The 17928-nt window shown below is 42.0% G+C and overlaps 1 protein-coding gene across 2 annotated transcripts in view; it reads right to left on the bottom strand.

Moving 5' to 3' along the window:
- Positions 1 to 17928, bottom strand: part of LOC113142923 (E3 ubiquitin-protein ligase RNF43-like) — a 78818-nt gene that overhangs the window by 22808 nt on the left and 38082 nt on the right. For both annotated transcript variants that reach the window (XM_026328287.2, XM_026328288.2), the window contains one exon: positions 4300 to 4413. In XM_026328287.2, the coding sequence (XP_026184072.1) occupies positions 4300 to 4413 (114 nt within the window). The remainder of the gene's footprint in view (positions 1 to 4299; positions 4414 to 17928) is intronic.

Here is a 17928-nt window from a genome sequence, read left to right as displayed (position 1 = left end):
GTTTCCTACTGACTTATCTTTACTCTGATATGGTAAGCTAAGACAGTGGGGGGAAAGACAGTGTCGTCAGGGTCAAACAGGCACAAAAAGAGGGATGTGATTTGTCAGTCTTGTTGTTCATAAAGAGAAATGACAGTGCTAAAGAGAGGAAATACTGGAAAAAGCATAGCAAAACTGAGTACACATAGAAAGGCTTGAGTAAGATAAGCCCAAAGCTACACCTACATCAGTTTTGGGGCAATTGTATTGAAAATGCAATGACCAAAGTGGTGTAAACCTATCTGACAAAGAGCACAAGGAATACGACCCTCAGGATAACACAGGGAAAGGGCTTTTTCAACCTTTTTTATGCAGTGATGTGCATGTTTTTTGTATACTTCATTCATACAATTCACATTAAACAGAACAATCTAAGGTGCATGGAATAGTTTTAAGAGGTGCATGGTGCATGGCCAAGTTGAAAAAGTCCAACTGTGACTATCAGAAAGTCATACTTTATCCTTTTGAAGACAACTGTGTAACTGCCTGGCACATACAAGCAAATAATGAATTTTCTTTGGAGAGAAATCAAAGTGAACCCAGAAGTCTGCTAACACTGACGCATTTCATACTGGCCAAAATGTCCATTGTGTACCTGCTGCTTTTTGCATTTACACTCAAAAGCTTAAATATCTCCCTTTTTCCAGATGTTCCCCTGTGTTCCTCCTGCTCGATTCGTCTCTGATGAATTGGAGACGTTGGACCTGACTACCAAAGAAAAAGAAGCCAAAGACTGCTGCCATTGCATTTCCAGCTCCTGTCTCTGCTAAAAAACAGCAGGCAGGAATAGTCAGTGTCACCACTACAGACAATTAGATATGAGGAGACAAAAACATTGTCATGAGGGCCATGATTTATTCCTCCCTCAGTGGGTTTCCCCTGTTCTTAACCACTTCCTGTCCATGGGACTAATCTTCCTGGCCTAGAACTTTACGCCACAGTGGGAGACAAATGTGACCATTTGGACTTTCATATGTCGTGCTAGACAAAGCAATATACAGTAGTGCAGTCTTCTATTTTTACTCCTATAGCCACAAAGCTATATACACAGTATATATATATATATACTGTAAATATAAGTGGTTACACCAATTAATAATACCATTAGCTAAATGACAGTCAGTTAAATAATTAAAATACTGTCGAAAAAAAACTCCAATAAGTTTACTTCTTTACCTCAAATACACAAATTTATCTTTCATATAGAAATCCAAAGAAAGAAAAAATGATTCATTTCCGGTAATTCCTGTTGATCAAAAGAAATTTCAAGCTGCAGGCTTTTTGGAAACACTAATAACTAAAACTTATAATACCTTTAGTCTTAAAGGGATGCTGCCAATCATCTTGGTTTAGAGCAATTATCCTGAGGTATCATATTCAATTTGACAATGCTATTACAAATGCTAGACACACACTATCAGTGTCGTTTGCCTCTTGATCCCTTTGACTAATGCTGCTTTGGATCCCCAAGTTTGCCTCTACACAAAGTGGCTACCTTTTTAATGGATTGAGAATAAAAAAAAGGAAAAACACATGAAGTAATGGGAACCAATAACACCCGCACACTACTGTATGTGCTCACAGAGGCACATGCATACAAAACCCTTAGGTACAAGGAAACAGGCTTACTGCACATTCAGGTCAAAAACCTTTTTCATCTGAGAGCAGCAGAATCAATAAGCAAGGCTTTCTATGAGAATCAACAAGTTCAGACATGGGCCAAAGAATCACTGTGAGAGTTGCTGTCACAAAGCCATGTATTCTTATTGACGGTGGTTCACAGGGCTGAAGGGTAAGTGGTGAAAATTCAGCTCAGTATCTCAAAAAGCACAGATTACAGCATTTATTTAGAACTAAGTAAGCCTCATGTGGTCTTCAGAGTAGCCCTTCTGGCACCACTGCTGATGCTCAGTGAGTCATGTGTTGTTCTGTGACTTAGCTTCAGAAGCTTTCCACAGCTTCAGTGTAAACAGAAAAGCCAAGCTGGCTGGTTCACTTCTAGCACAACATGCTGGCAGAGAAAGCCTGTGGCCTCTGTGTGTGTTGTGTAATGATGCAAAACCACTGGAGGGGTGGAGGCTATTAAGTCAGGCATTTTGCATAGAGAGAGCTGTATCTGAAATAACTGTACAAAGTGAAGATTTGCATACTTTATACATTTTTCTAGTTAACTTTGTAAAGTCATGTAAAAAAACTAAACCACATGAGTACAATAAAGCAATATCATTGTGGTGACTTCTTTTTCTTCTTCCACCCTTCATATGTGCCTGCCTGATGTCTTGTGTTAAAAATTTGAGCCAATTAAATTTGTTAATTAATTTCAAAAAACTATTTCAAAAAAGCTTAACTTCAATGAAGTGCATATGAGTTCATATAGATTCATTACATGCAATTAAATAAGCTTTTTTGCCCCAGGCCCTCAGACTACATATAGGCCATACCTTATGGAGGTTGCTGAGCTGCAGAAAATTTTCAAATAAAAATTAATCTACATTTTTTTTTTATTGAATTTTCTCTTGAATATACAGTAAAAATACAAATACAACATTATTGTCACAAACTAATTATGGTTTTGGAAATTTAAAGTGAATTTAGGTAGGGGTAAAGTAATCCTCCCTGACTTCTGAAACCAAACCTATGCCTTTGTAAATTATTAAAATTCAGAAAATGTCTCATCTGACACAAGGGGGTAAATGAGTGAGGGGTGAGCAGAAGTGCATATTATACCAGGAGAGGGCGATGATTAAAGAGTATTTTTTTTTAGAGTAAATCACTGCAAATCAGGAAAGAAATCTCCCCGCGATGCCGGGGGTAGGAAACTCTGAAAACCAAAATAAAAATGACAACAATGAAACTTTATTCTTCAAAGTTTTGAGCTTTACTTTGTTTGGTTTGCAGTCTATTCTGAGTGCATGTGGTGCAACATGAACCCTCTGTGGCCATTGGAATATCTATAGATCAGCGGGGCGGGTTACAGTCAGACTAAACTGTAAACAAGTCCCATCCAGAGAGCATGGCTGGCCCAACACCGCACATCCCAAACCATCTGATTCATCCTTTTCAAAAGGCTGAGAGCAAACTCCTCAACAGCTGCATCATGAATCCCTAATAAATCCACCACGACCAAAAGCTTTGAATCCCACTAAGGAAGCAAGGATCCAGGTGGCTGGAGTGGAGTTTATTGCAACGCATACTTTCCAGACGGCCAAAACAACAAGAAAGTCCCCTCTCCCCTCCTCCCTCCTTCCCTCCTCACTTCTCCCAATTTCAAAGGCAATCTGCAGTGAGGGAGAAAGCACTCGGAAGCAACAGCCTTTTGTTCACGGGTACTTTTGCATGAGAGAGAGAGAGACTGTGTTTTGTTTATGGGACAACACAGTGTTGCCATTAAGGCTTTAATCAAAACTGTTTTCTAGAGTCTTCCCCCCAGTTTGGTTCCCACTGAGGGAGCAACAGGAGGAGGAAGAAAGGAGCAGGGAAGTGTGGGAATGTTCCTGCATCCTTGCCACGGCGGGTAGCTCCTAAACATGGCTTTAAATTAAGGGAAAAGAAAACACGGGCTAAAAAAAGGCAGTTCCCTAACTATATTCCTGCCTGCTAATTTGTCACCACTTGAAAAAAGAGGAAAAAATAGCAACAGTTTTAAATCACACTACTTTAAAGTTAAGATATGCCAGACAGTGTGTATGGTAGAATACTTAAACATAAGGGAGATTTAGGTCAAATCCACTGCAGTTATACATACGTCTAAACCATTGTGGGTGGAATGCATTTATATTAGAGGGAACAAGAAATGGAGAACACCAAGTGTCTGGTTCTGGCTGGCTGGCTGGCTGGGATCGGACCAGTGACAGCTGGGGCTTGAAAGCCTTACATCCAAAGCCAGGGCTCAATGCCACTTGCTACATAGCAACACTGAGTTAAGTCCATCCCCTCCTGTCCAAGCCCTCCCTCTGAAAGATCAGTGTCCTGAGCAAAACATTAAGCTTCTGCCAAATAATTCCCTCTAAAACCAACTTCTCTTTAAAGTCTGAATCCAAGAGCGGAAGGGGTGCTGGAGAGAAGACAAGATGGCAGCATGGTTTATCTGTCTGCTACCATGTCTGAGAGGGGAAGAGGTCACAGAGAGGGGAGTTTCTCAGACAGTGTAACTAGGAGAAACACATTAAGCGTTCAAAGCCATGTGTGTATGTTAATGTATGTGTTAATATGTGTGTGTGTGTGTGTGTGTGTGTGTGTGTGTGTGTGTGTGATTTGTACCTTATCGTGCAACGCCAGACAGCGGGGTACCCTGTGCTCCAGTTTGACAATGGTGATGAAGTCACTCTCTTGCCGTTCATCCTCGCTTGTGTTGCACAGAGATAAAGGGTGATACTGCAAAAAGCATCAGAGAGAGAACAAGGTTATAATCTGATGAAAGGACAATAGAAATTTAAAACAACCCAGATGTTTCTGCTGGGATCGTTTTTCTGTGTGGGAGACTGAAGAACACATTTTTGTGGTGGCTGCTGCGTTTAGGTGTGCAGCCTTCATGTGCAGTGCATGAAGCACAAATGTCCAGGTACACAAAGCACACAACTACAGCTCCTTCCATTTAATCACACCATGTATCACTACATCACTCTTTGTAAACTGACCTGAAAATGCTCACTCATAATCTACAGTATATATAATAATGTATCTCTATATAAAATGTTCTTCAAATAGTAAAAGCTAACTAACTAACTAAAAAAAAAAAAGAAATGAAAAGCTAAAATGAGGACCATGATGGATTCCGAAGGACCCAGTACATAAGAAAAATTACAGCTGGTATTTTTGTACAGTGGAAATCACACACATGGTAACAGATGGGAAAAAGGTCATGGGATCAGTTCAAATATTTGAATATACTTTGGTGGAGACATGCTCTTCTTTTCTTCACTATTTCCAAGGCATTCAATTTTGTTGATTTTATTTTTTTGAGTTAAGCTTTGTAATTAGAGTAGCTAAAAGAGAAAAGGCCAATTTTTAAAACTAGCTGTTGTAAATATAGTTTTCCTGTGATGAAGGAAGGTGGGGGTGTGCCAAAAACAAATGGCAAACTGACACCTACAAAGCAATGATTGAGACACAGGCAGCACTGATTTCTATCTGTTCACTGTTCTTTTTTAGAGATTATAGATTATATAGCATATCACATAAATGTTTTCAAATGTCCCAAAAACCCTTCAGTACATGTAACTTAGTGTGTGATCTTACAGACCTTAACAAAACCAAGATGAGACAACCATTTAAAAGACAGTCTAGACAAGAATCCAAAGCTGGTTTTCACATCATTAGAGAACAACAGTTGCAGCCGATAGAAGCTTTTGTGTGTTAAATTAAGGCGTTTCCTTGCTAAACCATACCCAGTTACACTCAGGAGGAAAAACTTTGGCACCCTACAAAATCAATTACATGGATGTGATGTTCGCTCCCACTCAAAGCCTTGAGGACTGAAAGAATGAGAGATAGTCTTTGGCAGGAACATTTGATCCCCTCTGAAAGAGAGGAAATTCGTAGCTGCTGAAAGGCTGCATTTAAGAGCTCAAGGGATAGCAACAGTGTTTGCAAGTCACAGACATGCTGTCACGGGTACAAGGGGTTGCGAGGCAGTCAAGGAGGGAGCAAACCATTCCCGACACCCCCACACATCATTGCAAGCACCCACATTTTCCAATTAGTCCTTGTTACAGCTCACAGATCACCCAGCAGTGGCCACTGCCTGTGCTCACCCACACCCCAACAGAGCGGTTCCACTCTGCCTTGCCCTGCCCTGCCCTAAACAGGCCCATCCCACCACGGTTCTGCCCCGGTGGGCTTCTTCATGTGGCTATGGGCTGAGGTCATGGGGCTCCCCCTCATCTCACCCAGCGGAAATCCCTAAATTAAAAACACCCAAGGGTGACATCAACAGCTGGCACCTTGGTCCAGGGGAATTGACGTAATGTGCTGCTAAGGGCTGGTGCACGTCTGTCAGAAGGAGAGAGGAGAGGAGAAAGAAAGCAGACTTGGGGGACAAGGGCAGGCAGAGAGATAAAACAAAATGAGACGGCGTTTCAATAAGAGGGAGGCACCTTTTGTGTAGCAATTGTGTAGTGCTCAATTCGCATATCAAGTATTTAATACGATTTCTGCCATAAATGTGTGAATAATTAAAAACAACACTGATTATGAGAAAACAGCCAATTCTTACTGCACAAACACTAAATTAAAAATGTATTCATAAGCTATAAACCAGCAACATACCAGGTACTCCAGGGGATTGTCCTGCAGCTGCCAGGTAAAATTCTGCAGTACCTCAACTAATCTGAAGAAATAGAAATTATGACTGAACCAAGAAATATCCACATATCTGTGGAAAAATCTAATCTGAATAGAATAACAGTACAATTAGTAAATTTAATGTAACAGTACAAATAACCATTAAGCAGAGTCAGCCATGTGTAATGATCGAGAGTGCAGTAAAGCTGGTTAGCAAACAAGACAAAAGTCAAAACGTTAAGCCTAATCTAATGGCAAGGATAAAATCGATTCACAAACAGTTCAAATAGCTGAAAGTAAGGCATAAACAAGACTGACTGCTAAAAGTAACAAATTGTAATGTGGTCATATGAACGCAAATGAGACAACTGAGCAAAACGTGCTATTCACTTGTATCACAACAATACCAATTTTTATGCAGTGTTATTGCATATCAGCTTTACAGTCTCATGAGATGAACACATCTTGAACACGACATGTGATGCTGAAGGTCACGTGCTCGTCTGGCGGTGATGTGGAGGAACATCGGACAAAAAAGGTTAGGAACCACCACCACACAGTATTGAAGACAGGGTCATATGCACTCAGCTAACAAAACATCCTGGGAATAAAGCTGAAATGTTTATCTTCAGCTAAAGGTGGAGGAGATATTGACTAACACTGACACTTGACTGAGGATTCGGCCTTGAATAATGTTTTTAGATCCTCACGTGTATTAAATGGCAGCCCCTGTTCAGGAAGGAAGCAGAGAGCACAACAGCATGAACCCATGGCCTGGCCTATATGCTGCACTGCCAGCTGCCTTCACCAGTCTGCATTTTCTAGGTCCAAATTAGAGGCCTAAAGCTGAACTTGGCCCTTAACAAATAAAAGGAAAGACCATTTTTAAAACATCCAGATTTCACTGGATCTGTTGCTATGACCTCTTTCTCGTTTTGCTGTTTGTGGGAAATATTTAGAAAGAGAAACATCAGGAGTTTAAAGCCGATTTTCCGTTAAAGTACAATATTTATATGAGTCTTTAGGCTTTCTTGATTGTGTTTGGATCTTGCTGTAGCCTTAAACATGTTCATGCATGGAGCTGTGCACTCATACCTAATAAAGCAGATAATAATCCTAAAGCTGAGCCAAACAGGCTCAGAAGGAGCGGCTGCTTTTAGTTTGCTCTGGCTTTCTGAGGACAGCCACCTCAGTGCGTCTATGTTTTGCATTGTTGACAAAACTAAACATTATCTTCTATTTTAGATATACCCACACCATTTACAATCAGATGGCTGTGAACATTCTCCATGTGGCACCAATGGTGCCATCTACCACTTAGAAACATGTTGTCACTGGACTATAAATGGCTAAGCGGGACTGACTGAAGCGTCTTTGGTTTTTGTATAGCCCTGAGAAAAAGGGGCCTGGGAAACCAAATCACTGAGTCTCCATTTCACAGGGACTAGAAACCACAGAGCATGCAAACAGCTCCCCACAGACTGTTAACAATGCTTACTCCTCTGTTCCGCCTCCTCATCCTCATCTGTCTAGATCTGTTGCAAAACTGATGGGGACATGTCCCTCGGTTCCTTTGTAGCAACGATTAAAGGCATTCCTTTCCAGCTCAATCAAAGACTATCCTAAAAATATTCCAAGGCAAGAATCTAACAGACTCAAAAACAAATACATTGACAGAAAAAGGGGAAAATAAATAGTAGCTGTGGTGAGAAGTCAATAATATTTTTTTCCCTTCACTTAACCCTGCAGATCTTCTTTTTTCATCTGCCAATAATCAGCAAGAGAGCTTTCTAGTTCATCTGTTGCCAGCAGGGAACCAGGCCCAGGCAGTTATGTCAGCAGGGGGAAGCAAAAAGAGCCTGCACCTCTTAAACTGCACCACTCAGTTATCAGCTGCTCAGGTCAGAGGGCTTCTGAAAAACTGTAGGCTGAAATGCAATGTGGAACATTATTAAAATGAAGCAGAGTGGTTTAGTAGGAGATTAAACAAATATGTGTGATTATTCTATCATACAGCATAAATCAATACTGAGAGTAAAGAGGGCTTCTTAAAAAGCACTCTGCCCTGAGGGCTGGAAAGCCTGCCAGGTTAGCACATAGCAGGGATGAATTCAATCAGCCCCGTCTCGCTTACTCACACACTCACACACTCACACACTCACACACTCACACACTCACACACTCACACACTCACACACTCACACACTCACACACTCACACACTCACACACTCACACACTCACACACTCACACACCAATCTGTCGGTTGGGTTCTGACCCACTTGTTCAGTGAGTGAGTCGGCCTCTGAGCTCTAAACCTAATGCCATATCCGTGTCTCTCTCAATCTGTGGAAACTCCACCTGTTCAGTGCACACAAATACTTGCACTTATATACACATGGCAAATCATCATGCAGGCTGGTAGGGTGGGAAAAGAGTCAGCTGCAGCAAAACAGCAGCAGCAGACAGTTGCATAAACGATGACCAGTCTGGCAACCAGGCAGAAGATTTTAGTTGCTAAAGTGAAGGCTGAAAACAACATTCAATATTGGCATGATATTCCGTATAATTAGACTCTCGGATTCAGTAAAATAAAGTCCTGTATTGTAAAATAGATTTCTGTAGAATCTCTAAAAGAGACAGGGTGCAAAAAGTCATCTGGCCTCAACACAAAATAAATGAATGAGCTTCAGTCAGTTTCGTCCAGATTCTGTATCACATTTTGCTCTCTCTGGAGGTATAAATCAAAGCTTTTGCTTATTCAGATTGGCACAAGACTCTACAATGAGGGCAATTTTTTTTTTTAATAAAGGCTGGAAAAGTCATTGCCAAAAGGAGCAACAACACCACATGCAATAGTTAACAGAGATCAGAATCTGGTTGCAACACTTGCTGAGGATCTCTGGTCCATGAGTCCGTATTTGTTAAAGGATGGAGGAGCCTGAGGTGTCACAGCAGGTTGAGACACTGACCTCTTGCTTTTATTTCTACCACCTTAGAAACACATCAGGTAACGAGTCAGAGAGTAAGAAGCATATGGAACATGGGTTAGGGCACAGCTATGTACTGCTGCTGGAGGCACATGTACTTGAATATATATATACACGTGTGGGCGAATGTGCATCCACTGAGCTACTTGTGCAAAAAGGCCCTCTATGGTTCTGCAGGGGAATGAGTTACTGAGTGCTGAGTGTGTCTTTAAATCTTAGTGGTTACTTCGGGGGGCAGCTGAAATCCAAGGCACCGAGCCTTTTCTCAAATGTCATATCCGTCCTTGGACCAATAATCAAACTGGCTTCAACACACACACTATGCTCCAGCTGTCAGTGCCATAGATGACACACATACACACTCCTCATACCACACTCCTCAGTCAAACAGGATTGTATCTCATGGCCCTGCACTAAGTAGATTTACATGAAAGGCTGATATCAGAGTGACGCAGGACTGCCCAGTACAAGGGGAGGGGAGCAGAGGGTCTTTCTCTGTCGGAGCATATGGAAAAGTGGGCTCTGAGGCCCTTTTTCTCGCATTGAAAATGCAAACGAACAGGAGCCATTACTGGTCCTGTCAAAACAAAAGGCGTGTCATCTTTCCCTCTACTTTATTGACAGTGTCAGTCCCATATCCAGTAACGTTACCACAGAGAACAACTTGGAGAAACGTGATCCCATAATGAGGCCCAAATAATTACCACCAGCCCCAAAATTTGCCTGGGCACTTTCTTTAAGTATGAGTACTTCCCCCCAGCTCCAGTCCCGTCAGACTGTCTCTGTTCTATGAAAGGGATTAGACAGAGAAGAAAGAACCTGGAGTGCGAAGAGGAATTGGTCTTAAAGAAAGAACGATGTGGAATGAGCTGAGTGCTAGTACTACTGGAATGATGAGTGAAAAATTGTGACATTTCTTTCAAAATGCAAAACACTTCTACAAACCGCACTATTGATGATAGAGAATCACTCTTCCTGACATCCATCTTTTGCTCACTAGCTACTTCCCTTGTTTCTAGAAAATGTATAAGGATTTCATCATAACACGCAGCACAAAAGTTCAACTGGGATGAACTTTGTGCACCAAGGCGCCAAGCTGGTTACAGCCACACCTGTGCTTTGATCAGTGCTGCAGATTTTCACTGAGGCACGGTGAAAGTAACTGACAGTAATTGATTGTAGAGCAGTGTGGGTGAGTGTGTGAGTTATGATTCCCTATCTGAAAACAGGTTTGCATATCAAAATGTATTGTGAATGCATGTACTTTACTCAACCTTTAAAGTCATGTTGGTCTGTTACTGTGTAACGTCTCTAATGCTACACCATATGCAGCAAACAAGTTACTGAAATAGTCGAACAGGATTTGATTTTAGATCCAAAGGATGAAAGGAAAACATAGCCTAAAAACAACACTGACCTGTATTTAAAACTTGGAACGGGAAAAAAAGAAACACAAATTTTCCTTATTTCACAATAAAGAAAATTTGTATTTTTTTTGTTGTCACTGAACAAGTTCACAAAAATCTCAATATGACATTTATGAGACAAAATCAAATATAGGGATGTCGCAACAAGCCTGACATACTGTACTAAACATTGTCCTGGTACGGATTATTTAAAGCAGACTGTCCGTGAGCCCACAAGAAGGTATGTTGTTATCACAGCAGAACGACCAATCACTGTGTATCTGATACCAGGACATTCAGAGCCACTCAACAGGCAAAATGTGATAGCTGCACTGGTTTCACCATGGAAATGGTTTAAAGATGGAGTCCTTTGCCCTTTCCACACTTCCTGCACAGGTTCTGTGGTCTTACTAATACAAACATGAGTTTGCATATACACACAGCTAAACATACATATCACCAACAACTATGGCCACTCCATCAGCCTCAGGCCAGCTCCTCCACTATACATTTCAAAGCTTTGAGTTCAACATAAACACAGCACTTCCCTGTCATAACAAGTCAGTGACTTGGTAACCCAGCAGTTTGTTAGTATTGCAGTGATCCATCTTCCCTGTAGACACGGCAACCACATGCACACGTCCTCCAGGCTTCCTCCGGCCAGTCCATAGTCTGTAGGAGAGATTTCAAAGTCTCTCAGGTTCCACAACATCAGTCAGAGAGAAAACCCACACCTTTCTAAATGTCAATCACTTTTAGTTGGGAACTTAAGGTCAGTTATGTGGAAAGAGATTAGCCAGGAGAAGAGGAAGGGGATTCACAGAAGGCAACAAATCATATGAGGAGGAGAGACAAACACACAACAATGAAATGTGATGTGAAGAAAATGGGGGGACAGCTGTGTGGAATAAGGTAATATAGCTAAAGACTTCACCCTCAGGAACTGGTGCTTTATTGAAGAATATGGTCTAATTGTAGATCAGTTCAAACCCAGTAAGGTGTGTGGGGAGGGGGGCCTATCCAAATGTAAAGCTACTGCATAAAAATGAACAGTCCCCCTCTGTAAGGGACACCAGAGCAGACTTTCAGAGTGGTTCTCTTTAACAAGAGACAGGTGCCCTTTTTACACACTTGCACATAAAATAAAAACAGTAGGCTGCTGTGGGAAGGGGGGTGAGGGGAGTTAAAGCACTTTTTTACTTGGAAATGCAATCGCACGTCCTTCTCCAAAGCTTGGTTGCTAAAATGTTTCTTTTGTAGCAATATGGCATAAAGCCATATGGACAAGCACAGCCTGATACTGTGACGTGAAAACTGCCATTTAAGTAATACACTGGTATATGCCTCATATAGATAGATATATTTTTTAATTCATTCTCAAATAGAAACATTATATAATTGTTGTTTCATTTTATTTGAAATATAAGGCCTGGCACGATAATCTGTATAAAAGTCTTTTTCGTCTTATCTGTGTGGCAGCAGTAGGTGTGGTTCACCTGTTGGCCACTGAACACAATTGGCATGAATTAACTATAAATGATTGCGGACTAATACAAAGCTCTGTTATTCAATCAGAGTTAAGGTTTACACCTTAAATCATTGTCTTGAAATATCATCTGAGGCATCCTCATCTTACCATCTGCGCAGAACAATTGACAGACAAACACGAATTAAGTCACTGACTTCTTCCGTCCTCACAGCTGATTCCTTTACCATCTGGCCCCAAGTATGTACACTTGCTGTATGCCGGCGGGAGATTTTCATACTAACAAGTCATGTCGTCACATGCTCAACTATAAATCTTCTCTTTCTAGAAAGAGGATATCTGCCATAAAATAAATGTGATTATTCAACAGGTGGCTAAAAAAAAAAAAAATCCCTCTCCAGGAACAGAGAATTTTACTGTTCACAACTAGATGAAAGCAGCCTTTGAGATGGGTATTTCTCCTGTACAGTTGTCAGTAGCTACTACACTGTCACGAAGATCTCCAATTTAATCCAATGGAGGATCGAATAGGAACGGAATAGGAACGGAAAAAACAGCAACAGAGTGACATATTGGATGTCACTGCCTGCCACCACTCCACCCCACTGGGAATCCCATAATCACCTGTGGTGGATAAATGCAGTCATAAAAGCAAACAGCAGGTAAACACAGCAGATTAATTTAGGGCTTCTCCATGTTATTTTTACTCTTTGCAAATAATTATGTGACCATATTGCATGGGGACATATACATGCTACATCCTTAGCAACCCTGCCAGTAAATAGTCCTAAAAACATCAGCAGAGAACTTGTCTGATGTAGCCGCTGACTGCTTGCAACACACCTTGTAATTGGCAGCATAATTGTTTTCTTTTTAGCTGCTATATTTCACTTTGGCTATGAGGCAGGCATTGAAGCTGTCTGATTTATGGTAAGGGAATGTGCTGAGAGCTTTTCAAGACAAACCACTGCATGTTTCTGTCCGCTGGAAGGCTTAGTCTCTTGCCCCCCTGTAGTTCTAGGGTGCATGTGATCTCTCTCTCCTTTGCTCTGAAGGTGCCCTGCTGATGGGTTCTACATACTCCAGTCCCAGCTGGGTCCTGTCTCATTTTAGTGGCCAAATCGAATGTGCAGTTGTGCATACAGAAGTACACATGTATGTACTATGTGGGTTGACGGGGAGGGAGGGGTGGTGGGGTAAATGTTGGTGGGCACGAAGCCAGGAGCATGGAGCTCCTTGTGGAATGCCATGGAAAAATGAGACAGAGGAATGCAGACTCTACTGAGCAGTGTAAACAGACAGGGCTGAGAGAATGCTGCCATGCTGCTTTGAAGTCACTTCATCTGCCTGTCTCTCTCTCTCTCACACACTCACACACAGAGACACACACACACACACAAAATCACTGCTCTCATGGTTTTTACTACTGAACAGCACACTTAGCTTTGTTTGGGCAGCTATACGAATGTGACCTGAAAACCCTGCCTTCTTTTGTCCGTTTAACTGAGTGTCAGGCCAGAACACACACCTTTTAATTCTCAAACTCGGACGAACTCAAACTCCTCAACATGAGTACACACATGTACCCATGCTCATGCCTGCACAGTCCTGTACAGTTTGCCCACACACAAACATATATACTGGTCTCCCTTGACAACTATGACACTGCTGATAATAATGAACTTCATGATGCTGCTCCATGTCCCCCCACACACAGCAAGCCAACCACCACTGCCTCCACACCCAGTCCTGTCTCAATGTGGCCTTTCAATATCTTTGTTGAGTGTGTGGCAGCGATATCAGGCTAAGAATGTTTCCAGTGTAGACAGTAGACACGCAGGCACCGCAGTCCTCTACCTCAGCGAGTCAGTCGGCTGTGGAATCCACTCAAGTAGGCAGGTAAACACGGGTGCCCTTTGGAACACCACTCTCTCTTACTACCAGTGTGTGTGTGAGAGAGAAAATGAGGCTGTGAATGTAAACAAGCTTCATATCTCTGTGATGGAATTCAAATTGAGTCTTTAACATAAACCATGGTTTTGGGATTATGGTTTAAAATGCTTTACATACTGTCAGAGAAATAATTACACCTCATTTCAGTTAATTTGGCTCACTCTGATTTACCCTCTGCTCCGGTTTCTCATTTGCATTGACATAAAGATGATTCCAGCTAAACAGACTGGGCTTACCTGACAGTCACTAATAGACAAGCTGCCACAACTTTCTTTTGAAATGTTCCTCATTTGTCAAACTATAAACACTAAATCGTAGGAGATTCCAAAGACTGCTAGTGGATTTAACCTAAACAAGTCATGCATCAAATGCCCTGTACCCATGGCTTTAGTATAGCACCATGAGAGAATGCTGCCACATTTCCTCTGCAAATCTGACTGAACTGAAAGCAGGATCTGAGGATCTTCCAACAGTCAGACATAGTTCTGTAAATACATCACAAACAGTGTTTTCTGTCAGTGACTACTCCAACCATATATATACTCAAATGTCTCTGTAGTGTATGTACATATGAATCAGTATGTATAGAGTACACAGAGACTGTGTAATGTCAAACTGTGCCTGCTGCTACTGTCTGCCATTGGAGGGTTTTCATTTTCACAGAGCTGTGCCACATCAGTAGGAGGAGTCTAAATGTCTCTGAATATCAGCACACTGGCCCTGGTCTGATGAATGAACTCTGCTACATTCACCCACTGTAGTTATGTCTGGGCACCCTTGGAAAGAAACTATTTAGCTATTGTAACATCTAAAATATCCACCAACAGCTCAAGAGAACAGAATGGCTTGCACAAATGACATTTATAGAGACATCATTTCTAATTAAAATATATTTGGGGCATAATTACAGAAGGGGAAGCACATGTTCAGTGTACTGAGCCAGACAACAAAACGCAAGGCATTTTTCTACCACAGCAGCAACCTTATGGTGCAGTACTTTGAGACTTTGAGCAGTCTTCCGCTCTCCCTCTTTATTCGGTGGGATGAAAGGTAGGGGAGCCCGGAACAGAGCGTGGCCTGTCATCAACTCTGATATCATAGGGAAGCTTTTAAATTGGTACTTGTGCTGCTTTGGCAGGCCAGATTTGCTGGTACACAAATCTCTTCAGCGGGGACAGTATCTCTGTGTTCAGAGGCCAGCTTAACACCACTACTAAGGCACCTTGGTCAGGAGGTAAAGGTTTATAATAAAACCCCAGCAGCAGTTGATCTACAGTGGGTACGGAAAGTATTCAGACCCCTTTAAATTTTTCACTCTTTGTGTCATTGCAGCCATTTGCCAAAATCAAAAAAGTTCATTTTATTTCTCATTAATGTACACTCAGCACCCCATCTTGACAGAAAAAAACAGAAATGTAGAAATTTTTGCAAATTTATTAAAAAAGAAAAACTGAAATATCACATGGTCATAAGTATTCAGACCCTTTGCAGTGACACTCATATTTAACTCACATGCTGTCCATTTCTTCTGATCCTCCTTGAGATGGTTCTGCTCCTTCATTGGAGTCCAGCTGTGTTTAATTAAACTGATTGGACTTGATTAGGAAAGGCACATACCTGTCTATATAAGACCTTACAGCTCACAGTGCATGTCAGAGCAAATGAGAATCATGAGGTCGAAGGAACTGCCCAAGGAGCTCAGAGACAGAATTGTGGCAAGGCACAGATCTGGCCAAGGTTACAAAAGAATTTCTGCAGCACTCAAAGTTCCTAAGAGCACAGTGGCTTCCATAATCCTCAAATGGAAAAAGTTTGGGACGACCAGAACTCTTCCTAGACCTGGCCGTCCAGCCAAACTGAGCAATTGTGGGAGAAGAGCCTTGGTGAGAGGTAAAGAAGAACCCAAAGATCACTGTGGCTGAGCTCCAGAGATGCAGTAGGGAGATGGGAGAAAGTTCCACAAAGTCAACTATCACTGCAGCCCTCCACCAGTCGGGGCTTTATGGCAGAGTGGCCCGATGGAAGCCTCTCCTCAGTGCAAGACACATGAAAGCCCGCATAGAGGTTGCCAAAAAACACATAAAGGACTCCTAGAATATGAGAAATAAGATTCTCTGGTCTGATGAGACCAAGATTGAACTTGTTGGCTTTAATTCTAAGCGGTATGTGTGGAGAAAACCAGGCACTGCTCATCCCCTGTCCAATACAATCCCTACAGTGAAACATGGTGGTGGGAACATCATGTTGTGGGGGTGTTTTTCAGCTGCAGGGACAGGACGACTGGTTGCAATTGAAGGAAAGATGAATGTGGCCAAGTACAGAGATATCCTGGAAGAAAACATCTTCCAAGAGTGCTCAGGACCTCAGACTGGGCCGAAGGTTCACCTTTCAACAGGACAATGACCCTAAGCACACAGCTAAAATAACAAAGGAGCGGCTTCGGGACAACTCTGTGACCGTTCTTGACTGGCCCAGCCAGAGCCCTGACCTAAACCCAATTGAGCATCTCTGGAGAGACCTGAAAATGGCTGTCCACCAACGTTCACCATCCAACCTGACAGAACTGGAGAGGATCTGCAAGGAAGAATGGCAGAGGATCCCCAAATCCAGGTGTGAGACACTTGTTGCATCATTCCCAAGAAGACTCATGGCTGTACTAGCTCAAAAGGGTGCTTCTACTCAATACTGAGCACAGGGTCTGAATACTTATGACCATGTGATATTTCAGTTTTTCTTTTGTAATAAATTTGCAAAAATTTCTACATTTCTGTTTTTTTCTGTCAAGATGGGGTGCTGAGTGTACATTAATGAGAAATAAAATGAACTTTTTTGATTTTGGCAAATGGCTGCAATGACACAAAGAGTGAAAAATTTAAAGGGGTCTGAATACTTTCCGTACCCACTGTACTTCAGTCACACCTTGTACTCTCCTCCTAACCTGGAAGCTCTGTGGCTCTGCTCCTTTTCTGTAAATTCCTGGCAGCGAGAATCCCTCTCAATTCAGTCACAGGTAATCCCAGATTGTACTGCAAGTTTGCATGCGTTTTTTCAGAATCTTTAATGTTATGTCCTCTGTAGAAAAGAGAAGGTTCGTCACTGATAGAAAGTGCACCGTCCTTATTTTATGACTGACTTTTAGCTTCTGGCAAATGACAAAAGGTCTGGGGTCAGTCCCAGGGAGTTCTTTAAGCTATTTAAATATTTAGTTAAACTTTAAAAACAAAATTAAGAGAGCACTAAATCATTACAGCATAATGCCAAGTCAGTAAAGTTTTACTAAAATCTGTTCGTTTAGGAAGCACAAGTGACTGTGAATCAGTGTCACCTGCTTTGGTGCAAATGAAAGTCGAGAGGCAAATGCAAGTCAATCCCCCCAAAAGGGAATGGCTTTACATGTGGTGGCCACAGACAAATGCTCTCTCCTCATCCTTCTTGATTTATTCTTAAGTTTTGTGTGTTCCTAGTGTCCTTGTTGTATCATGAGGTACTACCTGCAGCCCAGTCAGGTTGCACAGGTAGTCCAATGTCTCCAAGATGGCAACATACACATGTACAGTCACAAGAAGGTTTGCTGTGGAGAGGCCCCAGGAGGATGGTTGTTATACCAGAAGAACTGGACAGGGCTGTAGAAAGGCAACAACCCAGGAACAGGAACTACCTCAGCTCCTTTGTGCAGGTAGGAACAGGAGAAGTTTGGCGGTGGGCCAGTAATGTTTGGGAAGGTATATCCTTGGAGGGCCTCACAGACCTCCATGTCATTTGCCAACAGTGCC

This window comes from Mastacembelus armatus, chromosome 14 (genome assembly GCF_900324485.2).
Source record: "Mastacembelus armatus chromosome 14, fMasArm1.2, whole genome shotgun sequence".
Classification (NCBI taxonomy): domain Eukaryota; kingdom Metazoa; phylum Chordata; class Actinopteri; order Synbranchiformes; family Mastacembelidae; genus Mastacembelus; species Mastacembelus armatus.
Note: the sequence above shows the minus strand (reverse complement) of the source record. Positions and strands in the feature narration are given on the sequence as shown.